The sequence below is a fragment of the Chlorocebus sabaeus genome, chromosome 17 (assembly GCF_047675955.1).
Source record: "Chlorocebus sabaeus isolate Y175 chromosome 17, mChlSab1.0.hap1, whole genome shotgun sequence".
Classification (NCBI taxonomy): Eukaryota; Metazoa; Chordata; class Mammalia; order Primates; family Cercopithecidae; genus Chlorocebus; species Chlorocebus sabaeus.
This window is the reverse complement of record NC_132920.1, coordinates 46578580-46603894: the sequence shown is the minus strand read 5'-3', so window position 1 is coordinate 46603894 and position 25315 is coordinate 46578580. Positions and strand designations below refer to the sequence as shown.

The 25315-nt window shown below is 37.1% G+C and overlaps 1 protein-coding gene across 3 annotated transcripts in view; it reads left to right on the top strand.

Annotated features, from left to right (window-relative positions):
• The window catches only part of RCAN2 (regulator of calcineurin 2), a 259336-nt gene that overhangs the window by 29586 nt on the left and 204435 nt on the right, over positions 1–25315 (top strand). For all 3 annotated transcript variants that reach the window (XM_007972348.3, XM_038006143.2, XM_007972349.3), the window contains exon 2: positions 5712–5938. In XM_007972348.3, the coding sequence (XP_007970539.1) occupies positions 5714–5938 (225 nt within the window). In that variant the 5' untranslated portion in view covers positions 5712–5713. The remainder of the gene's footprint in view (positions 1–5711; positions 5939–25315) is intronic.

Below are 25315 nucleotides of genomic sequence, written 5' to 3'. Positions count from 1 at the left end.
CCCTGGGTTTAATCATACGTATAAACATTTGTCAGGAAAGAAATTAGAGAGTTTTGGAAAGATTAATTCCTTGTGTAGAAAGCCAGTAATGTCGCTAACATCCAAATTTATCGGGCGAAAGGAAATTTTTTCACTTATTCATACAACAAACATTTATTAAATGGCTACTTCTGTGTAACAGATGTTGAACAGATATCTGCATGTTTTAGGTGGCTAGTCTTTAAGGTAGGAAACATACTGTCTTTATTTTAGGTATTTTAATATTTAATTAATAAGTGCTATCAGGTTATGGATGAAAATTATTTTCACGTTTGCGAAATAATGAAATGTCACAAACCCTCTTTTCTCCAGGCTTCCTTCTTCGTTAAAATGAGTCAAATGCCATTGTCTATGTCTTCATTGCCATTAACTTTCTAACATTTAAATAAACTGTCATCTTGTTGTTGGTGATGTTTTCTCGGGGGAAAAGGTTGTTTGTTTTTTGTTTTAATTAATTTATTTTGCCTTACAAATATCTCTTCCTCCTAATGGGGTCTTCATCCAAACTCATACCAAATATTCAAGCTGCACTGGTGCTTGTTTCTCATTGTAATGATATGGACTTTACCCTCATGGACATACACTGGAGGTTTGAAACTCGTTTACACACTTAACAGTAGAAAATGATGGCCGCTTCTGAAGTGCCAACTTCCTCTGCCATTGGCTTGCTCTTGAAAAGCCTAACAATAGTAATAAATAGCTTTCATTCACATGTTATTGGTGGAGGGGGGCCTTCAAAAGACTTTCATGTAGATCTGTAAGGTAGACAAGGCCATGTTCCTTCTCCATTCTGCTGTCAAGAAAGTCACAGCTGGCCGGGCATGGTGGCTCATGCCTGTAATCTCAACACTTTGGGAGGCCAAGACAGGCTGATCACCTGAGGTCGGGAGTTCAAGATCAGGCTGATCAACATGGAGAAACCCATTCTCTGCTAAAAATACATTAGCTGGGCATGGTGGCGCATGCCTGTAATCCCAGCTACTCAGGAAGTTGAGGCAGGAGAATCACTTGAACCCGGGAGGCGGAGGTTGCAGTGAGCCGAGATCGTGCCATTGCCCTCCAGTCTGGGCAACAAGAGTGAAACTCTGTCTCAAAGAAAATAAAAAATAAAAAGAAAGCCACAACCCAGAAGGCCCCTGTTTACAGCTTGAAACTGGCATGAAGGTATTCCCTTGGGGCTCCTTCCAGTATTTCATAAAGTTGTCTCTTCTCTTTAAAGAAGTTTTGAGATTCTCCCATGGGAAGATTTATATTTTAATAGTGGATAGTGGTTTTTCTTTTCCACATGGGTATGGTGATGGAAACTTATGCTTTCCAAATGTTAAGCAACAGAAGAGTGATTAAATTATGTCAGATTCATACACTGGGATACAATGTGGCTATTAAAATTATTGTTTTGAGGAATATATAATCACACAGGGAACTGCTTTTGATTATATCAGTGTTGCAGGAAAGGAGTGGTACACTAAACAGCCGGATCCCCATTTTGTTTAAAAATTTTACATGTAAAAAAAAAACACTGGAATGAAACATACCAAAATGTTAGCAGGAGTTTTCTCTGGATAGTAGGATTCTGGTTTACTTTTATTTTCTTCTTTATAGCTTTTTGAATTTTCCAGTTTTTCCTCAGTTAACTCATATAATTAAAAAACATAAATGTTATTTTTGCTATTCTCCACAGATTATTAAATTTTAGCTAGAGGAATCCTTTGAGTCTTGCTCTTTTTGAGTGATTCTTGCCATCTTTCATTTGTAAAATTACATTTTAGAATCAAACCTTAAATTGAAATGAGATGATTGTGTTCATTATTAGTGTAGACATTTGAAATAGTGTATCATTCGTGTATACATTTTAAGTTGGCCATTATAACCCACTTGCTGGTCTGTTATTTCCAAAAACTGACTCTTTTTTATATAATTCATTAATTCAGCCAAGCATTATTTTGAGGACTTTCTATATTTGCCTGTAGATACATGGATGGAGACAACCCAGCCTCTGCTTTCAGGAAATACCAGTCTGGGTTGAGATACATACTAGTAAAGCAGTAATCACAACAGTAGTTACATGGGAGGAAGATTTCATGAGAAGAGGCTGTGCAGGGTGCTCAGGGAGCTCTGAGAAAGAACATTACATTCATTCCAGCCTGGGTGAGGTTGGGAAGCCCTCCCGGAAAATGGCCTCCTAGCTGAAGGAAGCTCTTCTCCTTTGGATGGCCAACCTCAGATTTAGAAATAAGGACAACACATGTCAACCTTGGTAGACAATGGTTGCCTCAAAGGTTTATTACAATGATGAAGAGTTTGATATTAATTTAGAAAGACAAACCAGGCTGGGCACAGTGGCTGACATCTGTAATCCCAGCACTTTGTGAGACCGAAATGGGAGGACTATTTGAGGCTAGGAGTTGGAGACCAGTCTGGACAACATAGCAAGATCTCATGTCTACAAAAAATAAAAACAAAAGGACCCAGGCATGGTGGCGCATGCCTGTAGTCCCAGCCACTCATGAGGCTGAGGTGGGAGGATCACTTTTGACCCAGGAGTTGGAGGTTGCAGTGAGTTATGGTTGTGCTGCTGCACTCCAGCTTGGGCAACAGAGCAAAAGCCTCTCTGAAAAAGTGGAAAAAAAAGAAGAGGAAACAAAAACAAACTAGTTAATTTGGGCTGTGGGACCCAAATTGGGAAGTTCTCTTAATCTTCAGAATTTCTCTTTCTGTTTACTGCATAATCCATGCAGTAAAAATTGCAAAACTGTATAGTACAGTATTGCAATACTACATATTACGTATTCTTTTATGTAGTGGTTAATACTGATTTTGATCACGTCTTCCACTCCTGTTTCATTCTCCTGCCTCCCCTTACTCTGCAGAAGGAGGCAGTTTGATATTTTTTTGTTGTTCTTTTACAAGGATAAACTGAGTTCCAGAATGATCACTTGGCTTCTCCAAATTATGGGATGAGTTAGTAATGAAACTAGAAAGAGAAATTAGAATTTCTTTGTTCAGAGCTCTGACTTCTAAAGTATTTCTCCATGTAAGTAAAGTAGGTTGTTTGCCAAAAATTCATTCACCCTTTAAATCTTTACTGAAAGTAATGAGCTTAAAATAAAGTCTCATGAAGATAATATTGTTACAGCTTAGGATAGAAATTAAGGCTATTTGAGTAGGTTAAAATGTGTCCCGAGTGAAGCTTAAAATTTGTCTATTTAATTAATTTGTTTGGCAATGTATTTTAGATTTTTTTGGAAAAATAATAATTGAAACATTCTTACAACACATCTAAGTGTTTTATGATGTTTTGATTCACTTAAAATATTTTAAATAAGAGGGATGAGATTAAAAATAAAATCAGAATTGACACAGTATCTATTTGTATGCTACTGAATAATTATGATTTCATTATCAAAAGAGTTTCCTGGCTGGGTGTGGTGGCTCATGCCTGTAATCCCAACACTTTGGGAGGCCAAGGCGGGTGGATCACCTGAGGTCAGGAGTTCGAGACCAGCCTGGCCAATATGGCAAAACCCTATGTCTACTAAAAGTACAAAAACTAACCAGGCATAGTAGCACGCGCTTGTAATCTCAGCTACTCGGGAGGCCCAGGCTTTGGCAGCAGAATCACTTGAACCCAGGAGGTGGAAGTTGCAGTGAGCCAAGATTGCACCATTGTGCTCCAGCCTGGGTGACAAGAGCGAAACTCCATCTCACACACACACACACACACACACACACACACACACACACACACACACACAGTTTTCCTGTAAACTGTTAATGAAAATACTACTGTTTACTGCTGTTGCAATGATGCTTTTAGTAAATATTTTTACTGTTAAAATAATTGATACTCCAATAAATGATGTTCATTAGGTGTTTTATGCTAAAATACTCAAGGAACAGTATAAAAAAATATGAAAGAAAATGCATGCACATGTTTCATTGAAGGTGCTAGCAGTTGAATTCCCTTTATATTGATGTCATTACATGTTTTTCCTTCTAGTTAAAAATGTTCATCTATTTTAGATTATTTAATAAAATGTACCATATTTTTATTTAAAATAAGTATTTTGTTGATTTAAATATGGAAAATGTTGCACTAATTGGAGTTTGAAGAACTTTGTAGTACAAGAATTGTCTTATTATATTTTATATAGAAATTTTTATTTACTACAGTTTTGGTGATTTGATTTTAGAGATATCACCTCATACTATTTAATTTTTGGCTCCTACCTCAACCAGGCTTAAGATTTTATATGTAATGCATTATTGCCAGAAAATGCTGCTTACCAACTCTCAATGGGGCTTTTCTAGGAAAAATGAAAATAAAAAACATAACCATCACTATGAGGTTCAAGGGTTTATTTCAGAGTTCAAGAGAGATATAAGCAGAAACTGATATTTTGTCTGGGGATCTAGAATTTGTATCTAACTAAACTTCATGAGAGCAGAGTGATGTTCGGTGGTACCTACCTTTCTGTCCTTTGCTCTGAGCATCTGTGATGATGGGATTGAAGAACATGGAGCTTCCTGAAGATGGTTCACTAGCCATGTCATAATTTTCAGCCAGTCTTACTTGCGTAACCATGGGCAAGTTATTTCACTTTCTGAGCCTCTTAACTATTGAGCTTTGAGGAGAATAGTATCACAGGCAGGAAAATAGGTACAAAAGAAGAAAGTAGATCCCATCCTTGGACTATATGGGGATACTGACCTAATCCGCTAAATTATATACCAGTATCAAAAAATGGAAAAACTCTGCAGTTAGGCAAACTACAAATATAAGGGGTGAGAAAATAACAGAAGGGTTAAACACAGCTAGGTGAAATCAATACTGGAAAGCTTTAGGGGGCAAGGAGGGGGACCTATGTACCACGGATTGGCCAAGATAACACTGATTTCTTAGGATCTTGACCTGGTTCACAAATGACTTGAAGTAATTATCTCAGTCAGAAGAGGAAATGTCTGTGTGTGTGTGTGTGTGTGCGCGCGCGCGCATGTGTGCACTTACTCTCAATGTGGATTAACTATTACCTATTAGAGTTATCATGATCAGGATTCAGGTGCTGATGAAGTAGATCATACTTCCTTAATATCGGCTTCTACTTATTTTGATCTGCTTCATTCCTGTGGCATAGGAGAGTAAGCTCTGGCTCCAGTTTCCGTGAGTTTGAATCCTAGCCCTGCCATATTGTCAGTGGTCTTGTAAAAGTTACTTAATTACTTTGTTCCTCTGTTTTCCTATCTGTAAGATGGGGATAATATTGGTACCAACCTTATAGACTGTTGTAGAGATTAAATAGGGTAGTTAATGTATGTAATTGATGTTCTAAATGCATATAAATCATTTAGAATAGTGCCTGGAACTCAATACATGATAGGCATTAGTAATAGTGGTGCTGGTGGTGATCTCTGTTTCCTATACCCGCTTGTTTGTTTTAAAAAACCATAGTACTGACTCGGTTCTTGCCCCAAAGCAGAGCTGTATGGGAAATTCTGATTCATGGATCAAGGGAACCATGCGAACTCGCAGATCTTCTCCCTTCCAATATCCCCTGCCTTTCCTCCTGATCGTACTCCACTGTTCTGCCCCTGACAATCCAAAACTGTGACCCGAAAACTGAATTTTAAGGAATTTGTTCTTCAGTAACACATGCTCATGTTTGTATCCCCAGGAATGAGGGGAGAATCATACTTCATCGGAATGAGGAGCCCGGGACAGCAGGGACACATCCCTGAAGATGGAGGACTTTTCTTACTGTGTTGCATAGACAGGGACTGGGCTGTCACTCGTTGTTTTGCAGAAGAAGCCTTTCAAGCAATCACTGACTTCAATGACCTCCCCAACTCGTTGTTTGCGTGCAATGTTCACCAGTCAGTATTTGAAGGAGAAGACAGCAAGGTAAGATGCCTTTTTCTGTTCCTGAAACATGGGGAGATGTGACATTATCTCAAAGTAATCCTGCTGTTCATTTGTGGTTGGTGTTTTGAAGTTTTTGAAAATGTTTACTTGGCTCTATTTTTGGCATGTGTACCAGGATAAGAAAATCCCGTTCTATTATCAACTAACTTTAGAGGTACATCTGACAGATTCGTAGATGAAAATATGTTGAATCAAATTGAGTCCTCTGTGACTCATAGGTCTGTCTAGCAAAACAAGTGGTGTTAATATGGATGGTAGGAAATGCCCCTTAGGCTAGGAAGCAGATGTCTTAAACTCCTAAACATTTCCTTTTCCCCTCCTCTGCCATAAATATAATTTGCCTTTCTCAAAACCGTATAAACTCCATTTTACCTCCAACCTTCCTGCAGCTTGATGAATGTTCTAAAAAAGCCTTCTTAAACTGTGAGCCAAGTCTCACAGTAGATATTAGAGAAGGTAAGTCGGTTGGCGTCTGAATCCTTCTTTGCTCACTGATACCATGGTGGTACTGCCATGTGTGTGTTGTAAGAATTTGAATGAAGCAGTAACTCCTCAATTTGAAATGACTGGGGAATGAGGTTTTCTATGTATTAACATTTTCCATCTTCTCATTTTAAGAAACAGACTTAACTTTGTGTAAATGTTTTTGGCAATCACAGTAAATATTCCATTTGGAGACCTTTCCAAAGTTTATTTCAGATTTCTTTGACCTTTAAATGGGGTATCTAAATGGATTAAACCTTCCCTTGTGGATGTAGATTCTTAGTTATAAAAACCACTATTATACTACTGAAACATGGACAAAATATTTTGGATAAAGGGTTTTTTTTTTTTTTTTCCTTTTTTCTTTTGTTTTGTTTGAGACAGATTCTTGCTCTGTTGCCCAGGCTGGAGTGCAGTGGCGGTGATCTTGGCACACTGCAAGCTCCGCCTCCTGGGTTCATGCCTTTCTTCTGCCTCAGGCTCCCGAGTAGCTGGGACTACAGGCGCCCGCCACCACGCCTGGCTAATTTTTTGTGTTTTTAGTAAAGACGGGTTTCATCATGTTAGCAAGGATGGTCTTGATCTCCTGACCTTGTGATCCGCCCGCCTCCACCTCTCGAAGTGCTGGGATTACTGACGTGAGCCACCGCGCCCAGCTGGGCCTTTTTGTTTTTCTAAACTAAAGTATATGACTCTGTGTGAGATATAAGAGTAGGCTTTATGATTGCTGTTTCACAAACTTTTGCTCTTTGTGCCCATTGCTGAAGTCTGTGTCTGGCACAATTACTGGAAGTCTGATTTATGGATATGATTGATTTTGTAGACAATCCTGATAGCCACAGAGAAAATCATCCAAGAGGATTAGGAGTTATTTTAAGCCATTTAAAGATATTTTTATAATGATATCAGTTTGGAGTTGAACTGTTGAAATTATGAGCTGAAAATAGCTTGAAATGCAAGGAATTATATATAATTAGAATCTCCAGTGCTATGATCATCAGACTATTTAAAGTAAGAAAGTGGCACATGCCAATTTCTTCTTTGAAAGAAACTGAGAATTTTGTTCTTGGATTATAACCAGATTATCACAAATGATAATTTACTCAGGGCAGGTAGTTTCCTCTGAAATATACCTGCCATAAACTGTAAAGCAATAGTCTATGTATTCTCATTATATCATCAATTTCTGTAAATATCATAATTAGAAGGATTTTCCTTAGAGATTTAATTGGGGTTTTGATTCTTTCCTTTTAAAATACTTCCCAGTAGATTGAAACAATGAGACCTAGGAAGGTGCTAATCTCATTTAGCAGTGCTGCTCAAGAATGGCTGATTAACTGAATTAGAACTGAGGACATAGAAGGACAGGGGCTGGTGGGGGGAGTTCATGAGAGTCTGCACATATCTATTTTGATATTCTGATTTGTGACTGAATAATGGATTACAAGATTTTCTCATCTAATGTGTATATGAAGTTTGTGCATAGCAGTTTGGGAAATAGTATTTGGTTTTAGGATGACCTTGATAAAATATTGAGGCAAAATAAACAAGAATATAGTTAATTGCACTCAGTTTCCAATAATTTAGATCACAATTTTACAACCATGGAGGTGAATTTTATAATTGGCCAAAGTCTATGTAATTCAGCTTACTAAGTCAGAAAGTCTTCTACCTCGGGGAGTTTTTTTTATTTTACTCTTCCTTTTGTGGACAGTCTTTAGGATACCAAATAATCCGACATGGATTTAGTTTTGATTTAATTACATCTATATGGTTGAAGGTGACAAAACAAGATAATCAGATACCAGATAAGTTAACAGTAGCCAGAAGGCATGATCACTGGGACTCCAGAAAGAACAGTGGAGAGTATCGTGGCATCTCATTTTCACTGCCATATTTCTCTTCCAGACCCAGAAATTCATATTGCTTTCCTTTAACTTCCTTTTAAACTATTATAATAAAATCACTTATTTTAAGACATTAAGTATCATACTCCATTCTATCAGAATATTCTTTCCACAAGGTTTACATTTCATGAATCTGAGCCATCAAGTCTGATGATGGATACTTTTCCCAAAGGGTGGATGTTTTAGGCACCGTGATAAGTTGGTGGGGAGATATTTTTAGGCAGGGGGAAAAGAAGCAAAAAGCATTTCCAGCACTCCTTGTATTTGCCTATGGGCAAGGCTGGCCATGGTAATTGTTTTTATATTTGGCTTTGGGAAGATGTATTCAGCAGCCTGGAATTATAGCAGTGGGTGGAGACATCAGAAATGATGCTTAGCCTTCATTTCCAAGGTTTAGGAGGGTAGGTGGTTTCATATGTAATTTGTTTTAGCAGAGTCCTTTCTTTTTTGGCAAAGCCTGCTTCTGAAATCCTTGTGTCTTGATATTGACGGATTTGGGTTTAGCCTTTGTCCTACAATTATTATAAAGTATATATTTAACTTCCATAGTTGGGTAGGAATTAAACCTTTTGCTTTCTGTCACAAATGAGTCTTGCAGCATTCTCTTCTCTATTTTCCCACGTCTTTTCGTTTTTGAGGAAATTTATGGGGTACTAAATGGAACTTCTCATACTATAGGTAACAGCACAGGATATGATCTGGATCGGTTTATTTCTGTATCACTTTGTTCTATTCAAAGTGATAAATATTCTGATATGCTCATTTCTGCTGTCCTATTTACATTCTAAGTTCTGACACCTAAAGCACATGTTAAAAAACAGCTTTGTGTTGTCCGTAATGTTCATTCCAATTTTCAGTTAGGCAGAATTCTGTGAGATTGTATTTTGATTTGATGCTTTTGCAATGAGTGAGCACATACTTCATTGAGGCTTGTTGTGGTCCAGATGGTTGAGATTTGTTTATATAACACAAAGGAGAACTGGAGCTGGAAGAAATTGGCATCTGAAACCAATAAATGCAGATTGCTGTTTGCATGCTACAGCTTGAAGTATAAATATTTTTGTATGAAACACATTTAAAACTGTGATCTTCACGGTATCCAACACCTGAAAATTACTAGGGTACATTTCTCTTCAGAGCGCTCCCCTGGGTTCATCTTTTGGGATCCAGCTGGGCTGCAGAAGTCATCTTGAGGAAGGTGAGGCTAGGAAGGTTGTCCTTTGAGCAACCTTGTGTCTTGTGCTAAAGACAGATAAGGGTCTGCTGGGTTGGCTGTTGGAATGCACTGCTTGCTAAAGGGGAACAGGGAAGCAATGACTATGAAATGTTTAGCCAAATTCAACTGAATAAGGAGAAACCTGAAAGGTGCCTTTTTAAAAAAATTATTATACTTTAAGTTCTGCAATATATGTGCAGAACATGCAGGTTTGTTACATAGGTACACACGTGCCATGGTGGTTTGCTGCACCCTTCAACCCATCACCTACATTAGATATTGCTCTAAAATATGAATTTATTCAATTTGTTAATAATTATAACAGCAGCAGCAAATACCTGTATAGCATTTGGCATGGTGCCAGGTGCTTTACATGTGTCCTTTACTTGTCATGACAACCCTATGAGGGTAGTATCTTTCTGTAACTCTACTTCCTGGGTGCATGTCAGGATTGTATTCCCTAGACCCTACTGACTGTTTCTGCCCGATGTGTAAGCAGAAGTGACTTGTGTCATTTCTAGGCCGAGAATTTAATGTACCAATCCTGAAGAATGTTCCCTTTGCTCTGTTAGGGAAACTGGCATTGTGCCAAGTAGTGCTGGCTTAGGCAGTTTGGGTCCTGGAGTAAGGACAGTGATGGTATAGGGTAGAATCCTAGCTAACCTATGATGAACATGTAATGCAACAAGAAAAATAAATAAATAAGAACTTTTGTTGGTTCAGGCCACTGGATTTTGGGGTTTGTTATTAGAGTATAAATTAGTCCATCTAGATTGATATAATAAGTATCATTATCCCTATTTTTCAGGAGAGGACACTAGGGAGCAGAGACTTTGCCCATGGTCTAAGGTAGTAGTGGCCAAGGCAGGATTCAAATCTAGGCTGCCAGGCTACAGAGTTCATGCTTGTAAACATTATACACTACTGCCTCCTGATATACAGATATTAATGAAAGCAGGTATGATATTTGGCTCTGGGGATGCAATGGCAAACAAGATAGGCTTAAATTTAATTTATAATATACCAAGAGAGGTCTATTCAAAATAAGCAAACAAATAATAAACATAATAAATGCTGATGGTGATGCCAAAACAAAAGGACATTTAGCATATTTTCAACTGCATTCATTCCCTTACACACACAGACAGACATACACACATCACACATGAACATACACAGTTTTTTAAAAATAAGGGGGTAATTCTGCCAACCATTAAAGAGTATGTTCTACTAGAATGGGTATGTGGTGAGAGACCTGGTTCTACTGTTCTCTTAGTCTTTGTGTGTCTTGTAGATAGATCATTGCAATGCATTGCAAGTAGCTAGAGTGATTCTAATATTCAAAGATGTACATTTTCATTCAGCATATCCACTAAATCTGAGCCAATTTCTTCTTCTTGAGTTCAGCTGACAAAACGCTGAGCTAGTCTAACATTGCAGGCATTATGAGAGCATCCTAAAGGATTTTCAAAGCTAAATCTGATTATTTGTGGTTTTTACTTTATTCTAGAGGAATTTTAACTAGAGGAACTCTCACTATAGTTTGTAGGAGAATGTCGATGTTTACTTTAAACTTTACAACTGCAGGTCCACAATCTCTTGTCTACAGTAGTGAAATCTGAAAATTCGAAAACTGAGACTTTTTTCACAGTCCATTTTGAGACAAAACATCACTTCATTAAAATCTGACCTGAACTGATAAGAAGATACTTGTAGTGTGACTAGTCAGCTATTTCTCTGTAGAAATATTCCTGCCTTTAATTACTAGGGGCTGCCCCAGACATTGCTGGGACATTACACAATATGAACCCTGTGCCCAGTATTACATATCCAAATCCCCCAATTCAGAATGCCAAACGTATCACTCTTCAAGAGTTTCAGACAGTAGGTTGTAGATCTATAAAACATAAAAATGAACCCACATTCCATTTTCAAAAAGAAGAATGAATTCATCATGGAAATCTGAAATGCCATAAAGTGAACAATTAAATGTATTTTGCCCGTAAGATGCTCATGTCTATTTTCTTAATTTTTAAATAACTTATTTTTAATTGATTAACAAAAATTATATATACATTTATTGGATACAATATGATGTTTTGAAATATGTATGCATTACGTAAGGACTAATGAGCTAATTAACATATACATTACCTCACATACTTATTACTTCTTTGTGGGGAGAATATATAAAATCTACCTTCCTAGTGGTTTTAAAAGTACAATAGATTATTTTTAACTAAAGTCACCATGTTGTAGAATAGATCTTTTGAACTCATTCCTCCTGTCCAGCTGAAATTTTGTAGCCTTTGTTCAACAACTCCCCAGCCCCTGGGAAGTACCATTCTACTCTTAGTTTCTATGTGTCTGACATTTTTGTAATTCACATATAAGTGAGATTATGTAATATTTGTCCTTCTATACCTGGCTTATTTCACTTAACATACTATCCTTCATTTTCATCCATGTTGTGCAAAGACAGGCTTTCCTTCTTGTTTAAGGCTGACTAGTATTTCATATATACCACATTTTCTTTATCTATTCGTCTATTGATGAACACTTAGGTTAAGTCCATATCTTGGCAATTATAAATAATGCTGCAATGAATGATGGAGAGCAGGTATCTCTTCAACACACCAATTTCATTTTATTTAGATATATACCCAGTAGTGGGATTGTTGGATCAAATGGTGGTTCTATTTTTAGTTTTTGAAGGAAACTCCATACTGTTTTCCATAATAACTGTACCAATGTAAATTCCCACTAACAATGTGTAATAGTTTCCTTTTCCTGACATCATCACCAACACTTTCACCTTTTTTACATTAGCCATCCTAACAGGTGTGAGGTGATATTTCATTGTGGTATTAATTTGCATTTCCCTGATCATTAGTAATATTGAGCACTTTTAAATATACCTATTGGTCATTTGTATGTCTTCTTTTGAGAAATGTGAATTCAGCTCCTTTGCCTATTTTTAAATCTGGTTATTTGTTTTCTTGCTATTGAGTTGTTTGAGTTCCTTGTGTATTTTTGGCTGCTAACTCCTTGTCAGATTTACAAATATTTTCTCTCTTTGCAAATATTTTCTCCATTAATTGTTTCCTTTACTGTGCAAAAGCCTTTTAGTTTAATGTAATCCCATTTATTTTTGCTTTTGTTGGCTGTGCTTTTGTGGTCATATCCAAAAAATCATTACCCAGACCAAAGTCAACAATTCTTTTCATACATTTTCTTCTAGTAGTTTTACAGTTTTAAGTCTTATGTAAGTCTATTTCATTTTGAATTTATTTTTGCTTATGGCATGAGCTAAAGTTCTGATTTCATTCTTCTGCATGTGGCTATCCAGTTGTCCCAACATTATTTATTAAAGAGACTGTTTTTCTTCTTTGTGTGTTCTTGGCACCTTTGTGGAAAATCAATTGACTGTAAATGCATGGATTTATTTCTGGGCTTTCTATTCTGTTCCATTGGTCCATGTGGTGGTTTTTACGTTAGTACCATGATGTTTTGATTACTATACCTTGGTAGTATATTTTGAAGTCAGCTTTTTTCTTTTTACTCAAGATCGTTTTGACTATTCAGAGTCCCTTGTGGTTCCATATAAATTTTAGGATTGTTTTTTCTATTTCTGTGAAAAAATGTTATTGGAATTTTGTTAGAGATTGCATTGAATCTATAGATTGCTTTCTGTAGTATGAATGTTTTAATAATAGTAATTCTTCTAGCTACTGAAGATGGAATATCTTTTCATTTATTGTGTCTTCTTCAGATTCCTTCATTATGTTTTATAGTTTTCAGTGTACAGGTCTTTCACTTCCTTGGTTAAATTTATTTCTAAGTATTTGATTTTTCTTAGCTTTTGTAATTTGGTTGGTTGTTTTAATTTCTTTTCCAGGTAGTTCTTTGTTAGTATATAGAAATGTTACAGATTTTTGTATTTTGGTTTTGCATCCTACAACTGTACTGAATTTGTTTATTATCCTAACAGTTGTTTGAGGGAGTGTTTAGGGTTTTCTATGTATAAGATCATGTAATCTGCAGATAGGGACAATTTAACTTCTTCCTTTCCAGTTTGGATGCCTTTTATTTCTTTCTCTTGCCTAATTGCTTTGGCTAGAATTTACAGTATTATGTTGAATAAAAGTGGTAAGAGTGGGCTTCCTTGTCTTGTTCCTAATCTTAGAGGAAAATCTTCCACCTTTTCAATGTTAAGTATGGTGTCAGTTGTGAGTTTGTTATATATGGCCTTTGCTATGTTGAGGTGCATTCCTTTGACAACTAATTTGTTGAGAAATTTTATTATGAAAGAGTGTTGAATTTTGTCAAATGCTTTTTCTGTTTCTATTGAGATGACCATATGTTTTTTATCCTTCATTCTGTTAATGTTGTGTATCACATTTACAGATTTGCATTTCTTGAATTATTCGTGCTTTTCTGTGATAAATCTCATGTGATTGTGGTGAACAATCATTTTAATGTGCTGTTGAATTTGGTTTACAGGTATTTTGTGGATGCTTTTTGTATTTATGTTCATTAGGGATACTGGTCTATAATTTTCTTGTCTTTGTAGTATAGTTGTCTGACTTTGGTATCGGGGTAATACTGGCTTTGTAAAATACGTTTGGAAGTATTCCTTTTTCAATTTTTTGGGAAAAGTTTGATAATAATTGATTTTAGTTCTTTAGATATTTGTTAAAATTCAGTAATAAAGTGATTGTGTTCTGGGCTTTTCTTTGGTAGGAGACATTTTATTACTGATTTGATCTTTTTACTTGTTATTGGTCTGTTCATGTTTTCTTTTTCTTCATGATTCAGTCTTGGTAGGTTTTATGTCTCTAGGAATGTATCCATTTCTTCTAAGTTATCCAACTGTTGACATATAATTATTCATAGTAATTTCCTATGATCCTTTGTATTCCTGTGGTATCAGTTCTAATGTCTCCTCTTTCATTTCTGATTTTATGTGAGTCTCTCAGATTTTTTTTTATTAATCTAGCTTAAGGGTTGTTGATTTTGTTCATCTTTTTAAAAGGCCAACTCAGTTTTATCGATCATTTCTACCATTTTTCTAGTCTATTTCATTTATTTTCTGATCTTTATTATTTCCTTTATTCTACTAACTTTGGGCTTAGTTTGTTCGTTTCTTTTTAATTCCTTGTGGTATGATGTTATGTTTTTTGTTTGAAATCTTCTTTTTCGATGTAGGCATGTGTTGCTGTAAGTTTTTTTCTTAGATATATTTTGCTGTATCTCATAGTATGTTAGTAGGTTTTAGTATTTTGTGTGTCCATTTGCATTTGTCTCAAGATATTTTTAAATTCTTCTTTGACTTATTGGTTGTTCAGGAGCATCTTGTTAAATTTTTATGTATTTGTAAATTTTCTGGAATTCTTTCTGTTATTGTTCTCCAGTTTAATATACCATGGTGGTTTAAAAAGATATTTGATATGATTTTAATCTTTTAAAATGTGTTAAGACATTTTTGTGGTCTAATATGATCTATCCTGGAGAATATTATGTGTACACTTGAAAAGAATGTATATATATCCTGCTACTATTGGATTGGATGTTTTGTATATGTCTGTTAGGTTTATTTGGTCTAATGTGCAGTTTAAGTCTGATGTTTCCTTACTGATATTCTGTCTGGATTATCTATCCTTTGCTGAAAGTGTAGTATAGAAGTCCTCTACCATTGTTATAGTCGCTCTCTCTCTCTAGATCTATTAATATTTGCTTTATATTTTTAGATGCTCCAATGTTGGGCACATGTGTATTTACAACTGTTATTTCTTAATGAATTAATCATTTTATCTTATATAATGACTTTCTTTGTCTTGTTCTACTTTTTTAATGTAAATTCTATTTTATCTAATATAAATAGCTACCCCTGCTCTCATTTGGTTAGCATTTACATGGAATATCTTTTTCCCTCCCTTCCCTTTTAGTATATATGTGAAGTGTGTCTATTGTAGGCAGTGTATAGTTAGGTCTTTTTTAAAAAGCCCATTCAGCCATTCAGTCATTCTTGTCTTTTGATTGGAAAATTGAATCAATTTACACTCAAAGAAATAATTGATAGGTAAGGATTCATTAGTACAATTTTGTTTATTGTTTTTGGTTGTTTTGTAGATCTGTTGTTCCTTTCTTTCTCTCTTACTGTGAGAGAAATTGTAATTAGATGATTTTCTTTAGTGGTATGCTTTGATTCCTTACTTTTTATGGTTTGTGTATCAACTAAAGGATTTTGCTTTGTGGTTATCATTAGGCTTACATAAAATATCTTATAATAAAAATTGACTTTTTTATGCTGACAATTTGATTACATGAAAAAACTCAATAATTTTGCTCCTCTTTCTGCATTTTATGTTTTTGATGCCACAGTTTACATTGTTTTATATTATATATCCCTTAACAAATTATAGTATCTATCATTATTTTTATAACTTAGTCTTTGAACCTTCATACAAAAGATATGTGGCTTACGTAGAACAATGATAGTAGTGGAATATTTTGAATTTGACTGTATACTGATTTTTACCAATAAATTTTATACTTTCCTATGCTTGATTGTATTACTAATTAGCATCCTCCTTTTCTTTCAGATTGAAGAAATCCCATTAGCATTTCTTGTAAAATAGGTCTGGTGGTGATAAACTGTCAGCTTTGTTTGTCTGGGAAAGTATTTTTCTCTCCATTTCTGAAGGATAGATTTGCTGGGTCAAGAATTCTTGGTTGGCAGTCCCCCCACCCCCACCCCACCCCACCCTGCCTCCGTGTTATCACTTTGAATATATTATCCCACTCTCTTCTGGCCTGTAAGGTTTATGTAAAAAAGTCTATTGTTAGCCCTATTGGAACTTCATTACCTGTAATATGCTTTTCTCTTTCTTTTTTTTTTTTTTCTTGCTTTTAGGATCCTCTTTTTATCTTTGATTTTTGACAGTTTGATTATAATATGTCTTACTGTAATCTCGTTTGGGCTGAATCTTAGTGGAGACCTTCCTGTACCTGGATATTTATATATGTTTCCAGATTTGAAATTTTTCTGCTATTATTTCTTTACCTGAATTTCCTAGCCCTTTATTGTTCTACTCTTACTTTTTAACTCCAGTAATTTGAATACTTGCTTATGATGCTGTCTTATAAATCCCATAAGCTTCTTTTATGCATTTTCATTCACTTTAGTATTTTTCATCTGACTATATATTTTCAAATAACCTGTCTTCAAGTTCACAGGCTTTCTTTTGCTTCACCAGTTCTGCTATTGACACCCTCTATTGTATTTTTAACTTTGTTCATTGCATTTTTCAGCTCCAGAATTTTTAAAATAATTCAATCTCTCATATTTTGGTTGCTTATTGTTCTTTTGATTTTGTTAAAATATTTCTCTCTATTTTACTATATTTTTGTGAGGTTTCTTAAAGTAATTATTTTGAATTCTTTGTCAGGCAGTTTACAAATCTTTATTTTGAGGGTGGTTATTGGTGCTTTATTTTATTCCTTTGTTGGTGTCATGTTTCCCTGATTGTTTCTAATTCTTGTGACTGTATATTAGCTTATATGCATTTGAAGAAGTAGGGACTTATTCTAGTCTTGTTGGACTGGCTTTGTCTGGGGGAAGTCCTTTACTAGTCAGCTCATCCAGAGATTCTCAGCAACTGGTCTGGCATGGTCCATGGGTGAACTTGCTGCTTGAGTCCTTGGACAGCCTATCCTGGTGCCTGGGTCAGCAGGTGGGCAGGCCTGGTGCTTGAGTCCATAGGGTTAGGCCTGGAGCCTGGATCTACTGAGATAAACCTATTGATTGGGCCTATGGGAGTATACGTAGGGCCTTTGTCCATAAGGACAGGCCTAGAGCCTGAGTCTATAGAAGCTGGCCTGAAGCCTGGGTTTATAGAGGCTGACCTGGTGCAGGGGTGGTCTTTGAGTCTGAGTCTGCAGAGGCTGACTAGGTGCTGGTATGGACCTGGTTTCTAGGTTCACTGGGACTTTCCTGAAGTCTGAGTCCACAGGGACTGGCTTGGCACTATAGTAGGCCTGGAGCCTAGGGACACTGGAACTGGCCAAGGGCCTGGGGATGGCCTGTTGTTAGGACAGGTGTGGAACCTGGGACAAGTGTGGAGCCTGGGGGCCGGATATGCAGGTGTTGGCCTGAAGGCTAGGTACATGAGGGGAGGCCTGGGTCTTGGGGTCACAGGTGCTGTCCTGGTACCTGGGTCCACAGGGGTGATCCTGGAGCCTAGCTCTGTGTGGGAAGCCCAGCAGTGAGGTCTACTGGGATATACCTAGCCCCTGGGTCTGCTGGAGCAGGCCTGGCCCATGAATATGCTGGAGCATGAGGCCGCAGGAACTGGCATGGAAAATGAAGCTGTAGGGGCTGGCTTGGCATTGGGCAGGCTCTTGGAACCTGTGTCTTTGAGTGTTAGCCTGGTAACTGATGCCAGGGTTACCAGCCTGGCAAAGGGGCAGGTCTAAAGCCTGGGACTTTGTGGGCTGAACTGGGGCCTGGGGCCATAGGAGTTTGCCTGGAATCTGAGTCCATGGGTACCAGTACAATTACTAGAGCTGTGAGGGGGCTCATGTCTTTTGGAAATAAAGGATACATTCAAGCTAGGGTGAGCATTGTGTATAAATACTGTCCGTGTAGCCCTCCCCAAGCCAAACTCTGACACTCACTGAGTCTTTCTTTGAATATCTATAGATTAAAGCCTTTGGCCTTGACCTGCTTATGCAGCCCACAGCCCTTCATTCTAGCTCCTCACTAATGGTCTGGTCTGGGTCTATAGGAGAGACTCTTAGCCCATGAAACAGATAGTTACTGCTCCATGTAGTTGACTCAGGGAGCTTAAATTGTAAAATATTTTATATCAACTACCCAGACATATTTCCTTTTCTTCCTTTACATTTTCTTCTCTAGACCCTGAAGCCCTTCAAGGCAGATATAATTTATATTTTTGTCTTCTTTGTATTTCTAGTGCCTTGCAAAGGGCCTGACACAGAGTAGATGCTCAATCAATATTGAATTGAAACTCTTCTTACACGGTGACCAAATTAAGACACAGAGAGATGAATTTGCCAGAAATCAGCTGATTATTTGGAGAGATAAAAAAGAGTAGAGTGAGACTTTCTGACTTTTAAGTCCAATTCATTACCCACTGTGCATCACTGTCTGAATTGTACTGTGGAAAGCAGGTTCTAAAAACAAAGTTGGCTGTACATCAGCACAAACTTCCATGTAGAAGAATGTAAGGCAGAAAGAACTCAGGCTATTCAGAAGCAATGCTCAAGCCAAATGTAAATGCACTGAATCCAAATCACTCTTGTAGTTAAGATTTGACATTCATAAAGAAACCTGCTTTATACGTCAATTTATATTTATGTAATGTTCAAAATTTTTAGAGGGGACTGACTCATTTAGTAAGCCAAGTGAATAAAAAATTAGAAGTGTCTTAAGCACATTTATTTTTATAACTACATCGAGGAGAAGAAAAGGGAGGTGGGTAAAAAGAGAGTAGCAATAAAAGCAATAAATAAAATAAATATTTATATTATTATGTTTATATTATAATAAATAAATAAATAAATAAGTTTAAAAAGGTAACAATAAAAGCTAAAATCTGGTGCTTTGGAAGACCCTAGAATACATTAAGGCTGGTTGGAAAATTCACGCCAGGGATCTGTAACAAAGGATAAACATGAAGATAATAATTTATTATGGTTTCAGTATCACTGAATATATGTTGTAAAAATAAAACAGAAGTGAACTATGGGAACTTGAGGGTGGGAAAATGGATCACCAAATATTAGTTTTAAATATGAAAGCAGGTAACAGTTAAATTAGACATAAAATATTTAAGGAATACTTAGGAGTTTTCACTGTTTTTCTTGTGTTGTTCATTCCTTATCGGTAAAAGTGACATTTATAGTTATGTTTGTTGTCTTAAGGAATATTTAAATTATTGAAAGGGCATATCATTGTACTCAGGAGGTTAAATCTGTTTTTGTTTTCTTGTTTTCCCCGAACAGTGACTGAGACCCATGATTAGTTACTGCTAATCACTTGGGGGCACCTGCCAGATGAGAGGCCCAGTGTGGGGCAGGTTTGAAAGCTGCTGTAGGACATTTTATGAAACCTTAACCTTTCTTAAAGTGACTAAAATATTCCAGAGGCATATTTAGTATCTTGCTTCTCCACAGTACTGAGTGACCCCCTAGGGCCCAAGAGCCTGACAAGCTATTCTAAAAGTCCACTTAACTACCTGAAAATAATTGAGACAGTGGAGAGAATTAAACCTGATGGATACACAGTTGAGAGTATTTGGATTCTGTGCCAAAGAGTGGGTAAACATATATTCTTGATGACACTTGGTGAAAGATGACTGCCATGTTCCATTTAGTCTGGTATGATATTAAAGAGGGACATGGAGCTTTTTGTTCCCCCTATTTGCAAAAATGGGTACTTGGAACCCATTTCATATGGTTTCCATCAGAGATGCTTCTAGTCTATACAGTGACTGTGAATTATTAAAATGAGCAGAAGCAGTCTTAAGGCATACTGCCCGGGGAAAAGAAGGTGACTTTGTAAAAATAGTGTCTTGCCCTCTAGGCTGATGGAGTGCATGCAACCCTGAACAGGGTGCCTTGGTGGCAGTGGGGTGCATAGGCTAGATTTCATCCGCCACTCACTTCCTGGGCCAGGAGCCCCTGCGAAGTACACAAAGACATAACCATCATAGGGGCCATGAAAATTTCAAAGTATTTCAAATTTTAGAAAATATGTAAATTCAAGGGTAACTATTGAGTTCTCTTGTCTAAGAACATTACTTTTTTCAGAGGCAATTTCAGAGCTAGAACCCAGGGGTAAGATGAGCTTTATCATTATTATTTTCTTTAGTCTCAACAGCTGAGGATGTCGTGGGCTTCATCCTGCATGTCTTGACTTCCTTGAATTTAGTCTCAGTTTGGTGGGCATGAAATTCTTGATCGCCTCAGTGAGAACCAAAGAAAGTCAGAGTTTTGATGTCAACTTTAAAACTCCTCCAAGGTCACCATCTCAGCGGGCCTGGCATTTAGCTCAATGGATGAGATCGGTGTGATATAGATGGGCTGAGTGCCAGTTCCATTAATACCCTGTGCTGTTTTCTCTGTGAGAGTGGGGTTATTAGTGTGCTGTGCTGTATAGACTTCCTTATTACCTGTTCATTGATAATTTTATGCTTACGGTGTTCAACCATATGCCCCTGCCCCTTTTAGCAAAATGGGCATGTATAGAAACAGAACATGTATAGTTTATTTTTTTAGTTTTATCAGTTTCTGCTAATGTTCTATTTTACTGGGAATATTGTATCATATAGCCTGACCATTATTTTAAACATAAATACCACAATCTCATTAGTGTTTTAAGAGAGAGACTTGCTGATCAGGTACATGATAGTTAAGGTTTTTAATCAACCATATTCAAATATCATGCCTCATACTTTGTTCAAAACCTGCCCTTCCTCCAAAAAAATTTTTAGCTATTATTAACTCCAAATTATTTAGTATAATGTATTATTTATAGATAGAACGCTCTGTGTCATATGATGGTCTAGTCTTTACATTCCAGCTGGGTGTTTGTAAGTGTCTTGAGATTCGAAGAGCAACCTCCTCATTCTTAGGGTGTCCCAGATGTTGAATGCAGATCTCTAGACATGATTTGAGTGTTGGATTCAGAAGCATTTGGGTCCAAATCCTGCCTTGACAATGTAGTAGTTATTTCATCTTTGCCAACTTAAAAATATCTTTGAAACTCAGTTCCATTTTTTATAAAACGATGTTGACAATACCTTGTTTATTGGCTTGTTATGTGATTAAATGAGATAAAGTAGACAGAGGAGGTAGCCTAATACTAGACCTTCTTGGTAATCATGTTCCCTTCCTCACTCTTCTTCATTCCCCTCCCTACTACCCAGATCTGTGACTGTCTATCTCTGGTTCAAGGAAGGAAGGAGGTTTTCTAATAACCAGGTGTTTTTCTAAAAATATGTAGACCTAGAGAGCACATGTCTATGGAATCTGGAAGGAAGACTTAGGCAGATCCTTGCAGAATTATAACAAAGTTGTGCTTTTATATCATAGCCTTGAATTTTAAGGAAGGTTAATCTCTGTTTCCACATGGAAACTGTTTCTTCAATTGTTTTGGGACACTTTTTGTTCACTGTTTCCCATAGAAGGTTCATGTGATACTTTTCTTTTAGAACTAGTTCCAGGAAGACTTTGTTTACTCTGGGGAACTGGTATTTTTTTCTCACTAGGAGGATTATGTGATTTATGTGTTTTTCTTTTTCTCTGGCTTCTAGGAAACTCAAATTAAAAATTAGTATTCAGTCATAGCAACCCTCTTTTTTTCTTATTTATCCTGATATTTTATTTCTTATATATTAACCTAATTATGTATAAATGTAATAGAAGATATTTTTCTGAATTAACTCTTCAAACTTTGTTCACATTTTAATGAATACTTGAACAATCATCTTTTAACATGTAAAGATGTCCAGTGATCATTAACGATGTATTTTGCAGATGTTTTAAGTTCCATTGTGAATAGAAAAAAAATCACCTAAGTTAATATGATATTTTTAGAGTAACAGGCACACAAACTTTTTTTTTTTTTTTTTTTTTTTTTTTTTTTTGCTGTGACTCATATGGTTTAGAAAAATAGTTTTTAAACATCTTCAAGGAAAAGAATGTAACTTGGCAATCACAATTGACAACAACATCTTCCAGGAACACGTGACATCTAGGTCCACATGGTTTTAGAAAAGCACTGGGTAATTTAACTATCTTTAAGTTTTACTCTTAAATGTGATCATTATTCTAATATTGATTCATGAGGAAATGAACACTTATAAACCATTTGAGGATATGTGTATTCAAGTTTGTCCTCATCATAAATCAGTCTGATTTTGAACTCTAAAGGCTTAGAGACACATTATTTCATGGGAAGATGCTGTAGTTTCAATGCCTGATGCTTGAGAGTTTTATTCTTTCCCTCAGATGATTTTTTGTTGATATTATGATCTGTCAAGTTGTAGAACTTGGAACAGAAGTCCACTTAAAACTTACCATTGTGCAGCTTAAGTTCAAGTCTTTGCAAGGGGCACATGAGAGGAAAGTTGTTTTACTCTTCAACCAGCCTCTTTAGAAATTTTCAGGGAATGAGTCTTCAGTGTCATAAATGTGGCGGTGATAATCAGATTACACATGCTTTTTATATGTAGACTTGTTCTAAATACGGGAGCAGGGAGGGTAGGGACATGATAATTTAGAAAGAGGAGGAGAAAGTGAATATACATTTGGTTACCTAGTCCTACCTTTGCCGAGCCTCCTTGACAACCAGGTTTTCAACTCCAGTGGGGTTGTCTTTCCCCCACAAACATCTCTGAGTTCACATATCTAAGTATGGTCCCTTTCAAAGCGATTCCTCTTTAGGCACCACTCCCTGATCGCTCATTTTTTGCGGTATCTTGAGTGGTGCAAAACGTATGTATTTAGAGTGGATTTGAATTGGTGGAAGCAAGTCATTTAGAGTTAACTATGGTGACTCATGTGAGTAACCAACCCAGGTAAAAATAATTTCTGTTTAAACACAACATGCACATAAACCATAATAAGAAATAGCTACAAAACACCAGGAATGATTTCCTTTTGGAACTTTTGAACTGATATTTGGGAATTTCAGAAAGGCACAATGAAAACATTGCTGCAACAAGTTCACCTTTTTGAATAAGAAAGACTCATTTACACATGTAAAATTTAGTGTATTACATCAGGTACATTTTAAAATTATACTTTATAACGCATCCAGCCTTGACTCTCAGACCCCGTGTTTCTTGCTGAACAGAGCAAGCCTTAAGAACAAAGAAATGGGCTCCATACTGTGAGGAACATCCTGTCTCCAAGTATCTCCTACAGTGGTCTAGAGTCTTTTGACACCTAAAGGCTGTTTTCTGATTAAGAATCTTCTTTTTAATGAACATAACCCTGAAAGATATATTCTAAGATATATCTAAGATATGTCCTAAGATGCTCTAAGATATACAATATAAGTACCCAGGGAAGAGCAGTGACTTACAAATACACTAACAAAGCGAAAGAGTACTGCAGGTATCAGTCAATCAGCCATCAATTATTTAATAATTATGGAAACTGTACCACGTCCCAAGTATTGCTCTTGGCACTGGGAGTACAAAGATGAATGAAATGCAAGCCCTCATGAAGCTTCATGTTTACTGAGATCTGAAAAGTATATACAAGTTAGGTGAAGTGAGAGCTGGAGGCAGAAGGAGCGTATTATAAGAGCTCAGGGCATGGGCATTAAGAGGGAAGAGGGAAGCCTCTGGAATATTTTTTCTATATTTTATAATATATAGAGCAAGGAGGCAGCTCAGTGTATCGTGGCAGCTGCTTCCCTCATGGTGACCAGGACATTGTTCAGCTCCCCTCACCCCCGCTTGGCATGGCTATGTGTCCCCACCCTTTTCTTGGTGAACCTGACAGTCCTCTTGTCCTTGGAGACCTTGAGCTCCATGATCTGTCACTCCTATGGGGTGAAGGTGCACACTGCTTGGATCATCTCCTGCTTGAACTCTGAGTGCTTGGTGAGGTGCCTGCGGTGGCAGCTGTGCCTCGGCTTACTCATGCTCTTGGTCACCTTGTAGCCCTTTTGAGTCCTATGGCCACGGGATAGCACAAAGCCATGGCTGCCATGCTTCGGTGGCTGCTGTCACAGAGACAGAGTCTCGCTGTGTCACCCAGGCTGGAGTGCAGTGGTGCCATCTTGGCTCACTGCAAGCTCCACCTCCCAAGTTCACGCCATTCTCCTGCCTCAGCCTCCCTAGTAGTTGTGACTACAGGCACCCACCACCATGCCTGGCTAATTTTTTGTATTTTTTTAGTAGAGACGGGATTTCACCGTGTTGGCCAGGATGGTCTTGATCTCCTGACCTCGTGATCCACCTGCCTCGGCCTCCCAAAGTGCTGGGATTACAGGCGTGAGTCAGAAATGTTTTTATTCTTTGTTTTAAGCTACACCTTGCACCTGTACAAGAGTCTCCAAATGGACCCATCCCATGCCATAAAATGTGCTGGCTGTCAGGACTTTTCAGGCCCTCCTCTTGTGTAATCAGCATTGTTGTCCTGTCACACAGGACCTTTTTTGAAAGGATGACTGATGAGTGGGGGTGACAGGGAAAGAGTGGCCTTTGACTCTGGCCAGGGCTGCTTCTCCCAGTAAACCCAGCCACAGTGACAGGTGAGGTGGGGAAGAAGCATTTTATTTGTGACCCATGTGTCCTAATTTTCTCCTTAGTGTGTGCAAGTTTTGCTTTCCTTGGAAGGTGAGCTGTGAGCTTGCTTATTTTAAAAATTGCAACCTGTGAGGAGAGAGGGTGTTCTTTGACAACATTACATCATTGAAGCCTCTAGGTGTTGAGTCATCATTATTTTTAGGCAGCTCCATGCTTTTTTTGGTTGTTCTAAGAATAGCCCCTGTGTCTGGACTCTACAGAAAGTCACCACAGTAAAGATTCTGTCACCACTCAGCAGTTAGGATAGGATGCCTTCTTAATTTTCAAGCTCAAGGCATACTTTTTAGAATTTTACTTGCAAACATTCTGCCTTTTTAGGTTTTTCCTGACACGATTGACTTTGTCAGAAGCTGTCACTTGAAATTGTTCAACCCTTTTTCAAAAGTACTTATAGCTGGAA